General features: G+C 33.3%; 2 protein-coding genes across 4 annotated transcripts in view; one reads left to right on the plus strand and one right to left on the minus strand.

Moving 5' to 3' along the window:
- Nucleotides 1-60: 60 nt before the first annotated feature.
- Nucleotides 61-1,284, plus strand: LOC117577851 (uncharacterized). The gene is made up of 2 exons (XM_034262794.2): nucleotides 61-226; nucleotides 335-1,284. Exons 1-2 carry the CDS (start codon nucleotides 163-165, stop codon nucleotides 709-711), a joined length of 441 nt encoding a protein of 146 aa, XP_034118685.1. The 5' UTR covers nucleotides 61-162; the 3' UTR covers nucleotides 712-1,284.
- Nucleotides 1,285-6,900: 5,616 nt separating this feature from the next.
- LOC117578090 (protein split ends) overlaps nucleotides 6,901-11,204 on the minus strand; it is a 69,277-nt gene continuing 64,973 nt past the window's right edge. For all 3 annotated transcript variants that reach the window (XM_052002701.1, XM_034263256.2, XM_034263257.2), the window contains 3 exons: nucleotides 10,982-11,141; nucleotides 9,720-9,888; nucleotides 6,901-9,655 (listed from right to left, as the gene is read on the minus strand). In XM_052002701.1, the coding sequence (XP_051858661.1) occupies nucleotides 9,448-9,655; nucleotides 9,720-9,888; nucleotides 10,982-11,141 (537 nt within the window). In that variant the 3' untranslated portion in view covers nucleotides 6,901-9,447. The remainder of the gene's footprint in view (nucleotides 9,656-9,719; nucleotides 9,889-10,981; nucleotides 11,142-11,204) is intronic.

Genomic DNA, 11,204 nt, shown 5'->3' on the forward strand with positions numbered 1-11,204 from the left:
GAGAAAGAGAAAGAGAGAGAGTGCGAAGAAGCGAGAGAGCACCAAGTCGAGATTTGTGGGGGGAGGGGAGAACTCAGGGCTGACTGTTGTGGGAACCAGTTTAAAACCGTTGACGTGATGCCGCCAGCGAATTAGTTGCAGCTAGTCGGCCAAACCTTAAACATGTCTCAAAGCGATCGTCGGAATTGTGTTGTTGTGATTTGCCTTTTGGCCACACTCTCCCTGGGTGAGTGAGCTCCTTGGATTACCAGTGAACAAACAAAAAAACAAACCGAAATAGCAACAAAAAGAAAACAAACGAAATTCAAACAAAATGCACATTATGTATCCGCAGTGTATGCCCAGGGCACTTGGGGCGGCGGCAACGCAGCCGGCGCTGGCGCCTGGTCCAATTCACAGCCCGGCGGAGCAGCTGGAATGCATCCACCCGGCAGCCTCGGTGGCCAGGATCCACAGATAAGCTACGGCTATGCGGGCGTCGATTCCCGAGGCGGGGCCTACGGCGGAGCTGCCGGCAATGGGGGATACTATGTGAGCGGCACCGACGAGCATGGACGTCCCTTCTCCTACAACGGCGGCGTCGGAGCTGGCGGACAACCGTTGCCCGGACAGCCAGGATATCGCAACTATGGATACTATAACGGATCTGGCGCTTTAGCCGCATCTCTGAGCATGGCTCTGGCCATGGCTTTGCTTGCCTCCAGATCATAGAGTGCATTCTCTATAAGCATCAACAATCATTCTATTTTTTTTTTTAGTGTTTATAAGTTTAATTTATACAAATGAGATACCAAAATTTATTGTGAGTTCTGCAGCAATAAAAACTGAGTTTGTATTAGGCGCTAAGCAAATCGCAAGTTGATTTTATTTGAGCTGCTGCATCATCATTTTTTTTTTTTAATACGCAATAGAAGCGTTGGGCTTTTAGAATTCAATTTGTAATGAAGCCAGGCGCGTGTAATTACAAAGTAATTAATGAAACTGCGAAACTCACTTGGAAGCAAACCTCACGACTATTTTTTTTATTTTGAATACATTAAATTGCAAATCTCTGGGAAGCATATTGCGTTTCTACATTTCCATTAATTCCGAAATGAGTGGCCATTAATTAACGTCAATTTACGAGCACTGCAATAACAATGTGAAACAATTAATGAATAAGAGAATATTTCTACCAGATCATTTGATAAACTCACTAAAATCAAGCTTGAACTTGAACTCTCTACAAAATATAAATTCAGTATTCGCAAACATATAAAAAGTTAACTCGATCACAAGAAAAAAACAATATTGTATTTAAAATATGAAAAAATATTAATGAAATTAAACTAAATACATCAATATTTTTAATATATATGAACAAAAATGGAAGTTAAAACATTAACAAAAATATTTGAATATATAAAACAACTTCTAAAATTTACGTACCATCAAATCGAAATTAAAGCAATAAAAATAATATTTTAAATACATAATAAATCTGCTAAAATATTTGTAAAAAAAAAATGTACATTAAATTAAAATTAAAACCATTACAAAAATATTTCTAATGTATGACACAGCAAAAAAAAATGAAAATTTAATAAAGCACAATTACATTCATCTGAAAATCAATAACAAATTTAAATATAAATAAATAAATGTGTTACATTAAATTGAAGTTAAAACAATGATAAAATATTTGTTATATATAATACAGCATATATACAATAAAAACAATAAAATAAATAGTATTTTTATAATATAATAAGCATTTAAAATAATTTTCAAATAAATTTGCCACATTACAAATAACATACATACAATACATACAATAAAGCTTTTCAAATATATAAATAAATGTGTTCAATTACAATGAAAACAATAATATTTTTAATGAATAATAAAGCATGTAAAGCTCCTAAAATATTTTTTTAAAACGCTCATATATCGAATTGAATTAACATCTTTAAGTAAATGTATTTATGACAGCACTAATCTTTAAATAGAGTAAATATATATGCATAATTAATAAAAACACCAAATTCTTCAGAAATTTGTATTTCATCTCTTTCTAGCTTCTGTTTTCATGCTCGCATTTAAACGCTTTCTTGCCACTTTCCTTTGCAACCGTTCTGTTTCGTTTTAGAACCTGTTTCCTTTTCCAGTTAGCACATTACTCAAATTTCTTCATAAACAAGTTAAAAGCCGCTACAAGTACTGTTTAACAGTTTCGTTTCTAAGCTTTCCTCTTTATTACACTGACTTAAAATCGCTTTAAAACTTCCCATTTAACCTTGAATATTTAGTGAATTTCACCTGCATAGCTTCAACATTTTGCTGAGTTATAAATAGTTTGTAACGCAGTTATTTCCCACGCAGTTGCACAACATAATCGACTGTCAACCACATAAGCGGGTTCGTCATGAGCAACGCCCATTTACAATTGTTATTAGCCCAAAACATGGAAAACATAAAAAAACAAAACAAAAAAAAAAACTAAAAACATTCTAATGTGGCCCAAAGCGTAACTTGTAAACTGTAGCAAACACCTGTAGATTGAGCACGAGCTATATCATCTGACTCACTTGGTTCAGGTTATGAGCTCATCGTAACGAAAATGAAAACAAACGCCCAAAAAATTACTGATACGTTGATTCTCCGTCAGATACACGAGAGCATTTATTTATTCAGATACTAATTGGTGGGCACATCTACTACTCACCTCAATGCGAATACGTAAATGAATCCAAATACGTATGCGAATACGAATACGAATACGACACTGAGTGCTCTAAGTGATTCTGCATACAGTGGGGCAAAACGTTCAAACAACATATAAATAAATAATATTCATATGCACATAGCTGCTAACTTATTGCCTGATCTAATTGGGTTCTCCCAAACTTTTGTGTTTGCTAAAATAGATTAATTATAGATTAATACAACTAGAATTTCTAGAACTTTAATATTAATATTCAATACTTTATCATTTTTATTTTTATACCCGCTACCCATAAGGTAGAAGGGTATTATAACTTTGTGCCGGCAGGAAATGTATGTAACAGGTAGAAGGAGGCATCTCCGACCCTTATAAAGTATATATATTCTAGATCAGCATCAACAGCCGAGACGATCTAGCCATGTCCGTCTGTGTGTCTATCCGTATGAACACCTAGATCTCAGAGACTATAAGAGATAGAGCTATAATTTTTTTTCGACAGCATTTATTATGTTTGCACGCAGATCAAGTTTGTTAAATTTTTGCCACGCCCACTTCCGCCCCCGCAAATCAAAAAAATCGAATAACAATCGTAATTTAAATGCTAGAGTTGAGAATTTTGGTATATATAATAATAATTCTATGAATTGTGATTCCTGAAAATTTGCTTACGATCAGATAAAAATTGAAGTTATCAAAGAAATACTTATTAAGTGTCTTAGTTGCTTTGGCTGACAATCTGGTATATTGTGCCGTCTATGGTATATTTTGAATGCGGTACAATATCGATATACCATATATACCATTTGGTATATTTTTAGTATTTTTGTAGTATATTTAGTATATTTTGAGAATGATACCGCAAAATATATTGCTTTTTTTCAAAATGGGTAGCGGGTATGTCACAGTCGAGCACACTCGACTGTAGCTTTGTTACTTGTTTTTTATTCGTTAGCTTCCCTTCAATAAAATTAAAGTACCCCCGCAATTTATAATTTACAATTTACATTCTATAATTTAAATGTTTAATTACACCTCATTAGTTTTCATTATTTTAGTATAAAAGTTCAACTAAATGCACTTTTTTGTCGACTGTTTAAAGTGTATTAACAACAACACGAATAATATATTAAGCTTGATTGGCAGGACGTTTCTATAGCTAAAAATTCGAGCTTACTTATCTAGTTCATTCCGTTTGCACTCTATTTGCATTGCTGTAACGAGTATCATAAATAAAGACTCAAAAGTGCGAGGCTAGTTAGCCAATAAAATAAACAAAGGTTCTAAAAAAACATTGAAATAAATTTTTATTATCATTCATTTCAAATTTATGAAATTTTATTTTAATGTTTAGTGTTAGCAGCTTGAAATGTAATTTTATTCAAATTTGTAATAATATCTCTAAATACCTGAAATGATTTTTTATTTTTTATTGATTTTGATTTATAAAGTAGATAAACCAGTACTGCAATAAAGTGCTATAACAACATATTTTAGGGGAAATAAATAATTTTATTTTAGAGACCACTGTGCGTACTTGCATAGTACTTGACAAAGCCTGTCGGAGGTAATTGGCCTGCTGTTGTTTGTTGTGAGAACATGAAAATGAATTGTTGACTTTCTTTAAATATGAATAAGTAATTTGCCTAAGCATGAGAACATGCCACCAAGTAGCAACAACAACAACAACAACAACAGCAAACAACAAATGCTGATGCGATTAACTTAATTGCGGTCGCAGCTAATTTCAGTTAAGAGACTCGCAAAAGATTTTGTGGTTTCGCTATGCGTCAGTCGACCCGAGCTCATCAATGTCAAGTTATGCCCCGCCCCGCTCCGCCCCAGCACAGGCCCGCCCCCGCTACTCCATAGATACATACGTGCAACAAGTTCAGATCTACGTGTATTGGATGTTTATCAAGCCTTCAAGCTAGACCGCCGCGGAACTTTGTTGTGGGCGTGCGTGACTGACGATGTGTTAATTCACTTGCAGCTGGAACTCCAACTGCGACTGCGATTGCGACTGCGGTTGTGGCCAAATACAAATAGATTCCCTAGGTCGTGTGAACTTGACTTGGCTGCCAACTGCACTCAAGGTTGTGTGTGTTTCATGTCTATCACATCGAAACAGATTACGAGCGCTACTCGAAATTGCTGCTAATCAATTTGCCAACGCGATTGAGATAAACACTTCAAACTGATTTAATTCGAAATTCATTGCATAAATAATTGAAATTACTATTAGATCATGTTTTGTATCATGAATGCAAAATAAACGACGCGTCGCTCAAATTTGCATTGCACACGCTGTAAAATTTTATGAATTCAACAAAGTTCATTTAGCTATTAAATTTGCAATTAATTATTCATTATTGTTGGCATTAACTTGGGTTCCTCTCTTTCTCTCTTACCCACAATCATCTCACCTTTTTGTTGTAACTTGTTTAACGAAATGTGGAATACAGCGAACAGATGATGAACGATATTATACAACTTAATGTTTAGAGTCCTGTTAATAAAAAACTATTATAAAGAGCCCTTTATTTCCACAGGTTTGAAATCTATGGATTGGCGACAAAAAAAAAAGATATGAAGTTAGCAAATTCAAAACATGTCAAATTTTAGCTTCAGAGCAAAGGGAAAGTCGTTTATAAAGGCTAAATTCTGATTGTATCGAATAGTAACAAAACGATTTGAATCTTATTTTCGCCAGTTGATAACCCTTTTAAAAGTAAATTGATTGAATTTAAGCTCGGACAAGAAATTCTGCCACAAATCCAGTAACTTATTTGCTAATTTAGTGGCGCCATCTATCGTTCATTCGGTATCACAAAATATTCATTTTTTGTGGCATACTTCAAGGCTGGCATAATTTACATCTTCGGTCTTTCCGCTTGCTGCTCACTTCTGTTCACCTGGTATTTCAACTACTTCACGTGTCAGTTTCTAAGCAAAAATATTTCCGATGGTTGTACAAGTTGCTTAGTAGCGCCATCTATGGACAAGTTGCGCTCTCTAGTATTGTGTACTTGGGCAAAAAAATACAATTATTTGTCTAATAAACAATATTTTGATTTTTATTGACCATTTTGCGTGTTATGATTTTTGTTAATTGCTAAATGTGTTACTTTTCGCTTTTCAGCATATGTAAAAACATTTCATTGCTGAAGACATTACCGAAAAAAAAAAACATTGTTGTGTGTGATTTAAACAGAAGATCGCTTTTGAACTCATTGTGTTAAATTGGGTAATTTGGGGTGAGTTTCAAGATACCCCGTCGTAAATGGGCAGCATAAAAATTCAACTTGATTACATACATAATATAATAATTATACAATAATATAGAATTTGCAGCAGTATATATACTTTCTATATACTAGAATATGCATTTAACTACTATTTTCTTTTCTTTCTTTTTTTTTGTTTTGTTTCATGTTGGGGGAAATTGGAAACAAATTACACAGAAAATTTTTGAACATTTATTCTTCGTTAATGTTAATGACAATGGAAAAGGGGAGAGTAAAGGAGAGGGGCGGGGCGGGGTGCGGGCTGTTTGTGGGGAAACAAACATTTGATTTTAGTTTCATTTTGGCTACATGCTAGTACAATTAATTAATTGATAACATTCGTTTCAAAAACCATAAAATTTTGTTCATTTACTCATTTGTTGTTGTTACGTTACATTTTGTAGATTGGTATTTTCTTTGTTTTTTTATTTATTTTTCATATTACTTTTGTTCAGGCATCCTTTGTGTGTGTGTGTGTGTGAGTGTGTGTTGTAGTGTATATTTTGTATGTTGAATGTATCCAGCTTGTAGCGTTCGTTATTCATTTGCAGATCAAACGAAACATTATCAAAAAAAAAAAAAAAAAAATACATCTGACTATTATACAAATATATGTATGTGTTTTTTTACTCTTTTACTGTTTACTGTTGTTGTTGTTGTTGTTGTTCCATCGTCTATAGAAATATATATGTGTATGTGTATATAGTGTTGTATATGTATGCATATGTATTGTAGACTTGTCCAGCATGCTACTCTGGCCCAATATATGTTGCAAGTGTTTCTCTGTGTGTGTGTGTGTCTGTATAGTATATACATATATACCTATGTATATATGGGGTATACGATGTCGTACAAATATAATTCGTGATTTATTATTTTACTTGTATTTTATATCTTTTCTTATTTTTGTTTTTGGCTAGTTTCTTGCTCTCTGTATACCACCTCTCAATGTTGTAATTGAATTGTTTTTATCCTGCATCTGTGTTTGCGCATACATTCCCGTTTATCCCCCAAATCCCCCCCACCGACAAACCTATCGCATTACCCATTACCATTCCCTATATATGGTCCGAGTTGTAAACTGTCTTTTTATTTCGTTTTTTTTTTGATTTTGATATATAAGTTTTGTTTGTATTTTTGGTATACATGTTTCATATGTTTCTGCTATGCTCCCTATATACTTACTTATGTATACTTTATATGTACGTATGTATGTATGTATGTGTGTGTGTATTTGTATGTGTGAGTGTGTGTGGGTGAACGTGTTTAATTTGCTTCTTCTTCGGATGTTCCTCTTTCACACATACACACACACTCGATTATTCGAGTATTCGCTTCACTACGCTCTCTAACGCTCTACATATAGCACTTGACACGCCTACTTTAGCCCCCTACATGCTTATATGTAATATGTACGTGTATATGTTTGCTTGTCTTTTTTTTATTTTTTATTATGCTTCCTACTAAGTTTCTTGGCACACCTTCAACTAGCTCAAATCGTATACAATCGAAATAAAATAAGCAGCCCAAAAGTATGCAACACAATTTTACATAAAAAAAATTCCAGTTATGAGAAGACTTCGTTGATATTCCTGAACAGTATCAATTTAGCAATTTAACACGATCTATGAAATATTATTAAAAAAAAAAGGATTTATATTTCTGAACTGCAATCATTATTCAACCTATAATTAAATTTACTGGAAGTTTCAAAATTTATAACATTTCTTGTGATATTTGTGTTTGGCTCAAAGTTAAAAAAATATAAGAGAAAAATCTTTTTTGTTTTCTCTTTACCAAACAAAATAAATCAACTAAAAAAAAGAGTCTGTAAGAGTGTTCGATTAAAATGGATTTTTATTATGGGCTTTTCTTTTAATATCATAAAAAAAGAATTTAGTAAAAAATAATAATGATCATATTAATAATAATAATAATAATAATAATAATATATATAATATATAGATAATACACTGTATATATGTATGTGTTGGTTGTGTTCTGTGTGTGTGTGTGTGTGTTTTTGTTTTGTGTTTTTAAATTAAGTGCATAAATTAATTTGTATTTGGTATAAAACAAATGATTCTCAATTGCTTACTAACTAAAAACGCTAAGCATTACAATTAAATAATATAGTTAAAGTACTTCTTGTTAATGTATGTGACTTGTAGTTGTTGTTGTTTTGTTTTCTTTTGTTTTTCTCTCGATTGTTTATTAAGGATTTTTGTTATGCAACTTAAAGATAGTGCTTCAATTATGTTAAGAATATATATGTATATATATTTATATTTATATATGTATTTATACATAATTATATATATAAAAAAAACTGTTTAGTATATGTACTTAATTTGGTCTAAATCATATGTGTGTATAAAAAAAAACTATGAATAATTTGTTGCAGAAATCAAATTTCTCAAAGTATTTTGCTCAACATAAACTAAAAAAAAAAAAAAACAGGAAAAAAATTAAATATATTTTGCAAACATGCTTAAGGTTTTTCTTCTTTTCTCTTTCTCTCTTCTTTCTCTTTCTCTATTCCGTTCTATTATTTCTTTCTTTTTTTCACTTGCGTGGTTTTTCTTTTACTTTTATTTATTTTTTTTGCTTACAAAAACTAACAACAAAAAAACCAACAGCGCGTAGAATTGTGTTAAGTTTTTTCTTTTTCTCTTCTATTTTTCCTCCTCCTCTTTCTTTTTCCCTCTCTTTCTGTGGATTTTAACAACGATTTGTTGATTCTCCAATTTTAGCAGAGCGTGTGCGCAAAGTTGATTTGCCTGAGCATTAATTTTGTGGAGTAGTATTCAGTTGAAATTGAAATTCAAATTGAAGTTGAAATGAAATCGAATTGAAACTAAGAATAACAAACAAAAAAAAAAAGGTAGAATAAAATAATTGAGAGATGAAACTTAAGATTGTTGACTAAACTCAATAATAAATACATTTAACTTAATAACAAATTATGCGTGTGTGTGTGTGTGTGTGTTGGGGTGTATTTTTTGTTTTTGTTGTTTTTTTTGGGTGTGCGTTGGGCGCATAATAAATAATAAATTATGTAAATTACAATTACATATACAATGTAAATCCGTTTCTTGCATTTCCTTAACTATCATTTCGCATTTTCTTTTGCCCTCTTCCCATTTTGGTCGTGTGTGTGTGAGTGTGTGTTTGTGTGTGTAGGTGTTGCTTTTGTCTTTGTTGGTTTAGCATCGATTGATCTAATCCTCTGTCGCCTCTTAAAAGCTAATGAAGCATACGTATCCTAAGTTTTCCATTTTGTTTTTCTGCTTCCACTTTTCTTGCCTCGTCATCGTCTTCGTCATGACCGTCATCATCATCTCTTGTTATCTCTATCTCCAGTTGCATTTCCGTTCCCATTCCCATTCCTATACCCAATCCAATTTCTTTGTGCTGTTGCTGCGGTTGTTGTTGTTGCGATTGTTGTTTGGCTCGGCGCTAGCTGCACACGAGCGCATTCTTTTGGGGCAACTTGAGCAGGCGACGCGTCCGGAACTCGTAGGCACGACGACAGAACATCACCAGCTCCGGATTAGTGTGATCGGGCACGGTGCGCACCGTGTAACAATTTGCCGTATTGCTGCGACGCGGCACAATGCTCACATCCTCCACATCCTCTTCGGCCGCTCGCAGACGTCGACGATATCTAGATTGAAAGTACATTTTAGATTTGATATGCATTCCATTTTTAATTTGCAATCTTCACTCACCTGCAGTACTCGCTAAAGGTCAGCACGTAGCACTTATCCTCGATGCAGGCCACCGAATTGTGATCCCGATGCCGTGAGGCGTACACCTCATCGGGGCAATCGTTACGCTGTCGTCCCTGATCCGTGTGCTCTGGTCGATAGTACCACAGCAGCGACATCATCATCTCGCCTGCAAAATGGAGATGGCATGATTAGAAAATACTTATAAAAACTTTATAACAATTTAAGCAATGATTTAAACTAACGGCTTAGTAACAATTGAAATACTTAAAACTATTAACTTACTATCAAATAATAAAAAACAAAGCTTAGATATATTTCAATAAGTTACTCTTTATGCCTAAAAAAAAGTTCTACACTAAAACGAATAACACTAATCTGAGCTGAAAGCCTTCCATCTTTTCCTTTCTGTACCTTAAATTACAACTATAAGAATGCAGCAAATATGTACTATATGTATGTAAAATCAATAAATTGAACTTGCAAGACAAATCAACAAATATACAACAAAGATTAGGCACCCTACAGAATAGCGAATACAACAAATTTATTTAGTTTTAAGTTTCATAAAACTTGGTCTAATAAATATACGAATTTTAAATATTCATAACAACAATTTCAGCATAATAAAGTGTTTCAGCTGACTACAATAATGACAATACTGGAAAATCTGCGTAAACAAAATATGTTGAACCCGAAATATTTGTATTTGTTCTAAGAAACTATTATTGTTAATAATTATACAAAACAATATAATAACTAAAAGAAGGGAGTGCTAGCAACTAAGGCCATCAACTCGACAGTTGTTCTAAGAAACTATCACTGACCAATACAATATAAATATAAGATTTTGAATTAGAATTTAGAGAGCCTAGTTTGCATAGGTTCTGGCAGAACAGCAAAAAGAATTGACTTATTATCTGGGAGCTTAGCACTAAATTTAAAATCCCTAAAATAGTCAGTCGAGTCGCAATCGCACGATGTTGTTCAATTTTTGATTTCTTCTTTTCAATATACTTTAGTTAACTGTGCTTGGCAAATTATCAAATATTTGCATGTGTTTTCATATTATTTATAATACAACCTCAACAATTTCTTAAATTGCCGAAATTTAAGTCGTTCCCGGAAGGGTTAATAAGCAGATAAGCGGACAGACAGACAATAGTAAATTTTGCTGCTGTAGAGCAGCTTTTAACTTTAGCTTTTAAAATAGATTTGCTGATGATGTGATGTGTGGCACAGTACAGTACACGGCAGCTTACCATCCTCGGGATTCTGCCAGAGATGCGCCACCTTGGCGACATAGGGCAGCTCGTTGTCCTCGTTCGCCTTGAGCAGCACACAATCGCGGGTCCTGATGATGTCGCCCTCAACATGTCGCATCGCTGGATAACAAGTGCGCAACACCAAAGGATCATCGCTCTAAAATAGAGAGAGAGAGAGAGTAAAGCAATTAGTATGCAAAATTCAAATTCAAATTGACAT

Source organism: Drosophila albomicans, chromosome X, assembly GCF_009650485.2.
Source record: "Drosophila albomicans strain 15112-1751.03 chromosome X, ASM965048v2, whole genome shotgun sequence".
Classification (NCBI taxonomy): Eukaryota; Metazoa; Arthropoda; class Insecta; order Diptera; family Drosophilidae; genus Drosophila; species Drosophila albomicans.

What these genes read in the sequence shown, in the direction of transcription:
- LOC117577851 (XM_034262794.2), top strand. Translation starts at nt 163, where the DNA reads ATGTCTCAAAGCGATCGTCGGAATTGTGTTGTTGTGATTTGCCTTTTG. An exon ending in TTTGGCCACACTCTCCCTGG is followed by an intron (nt 227 to 334) that starts GTGAGTGAGCTC and finishes ATGTATCCGCAG; the next exon opens with TGTATGCCCAGGGCACTTGG.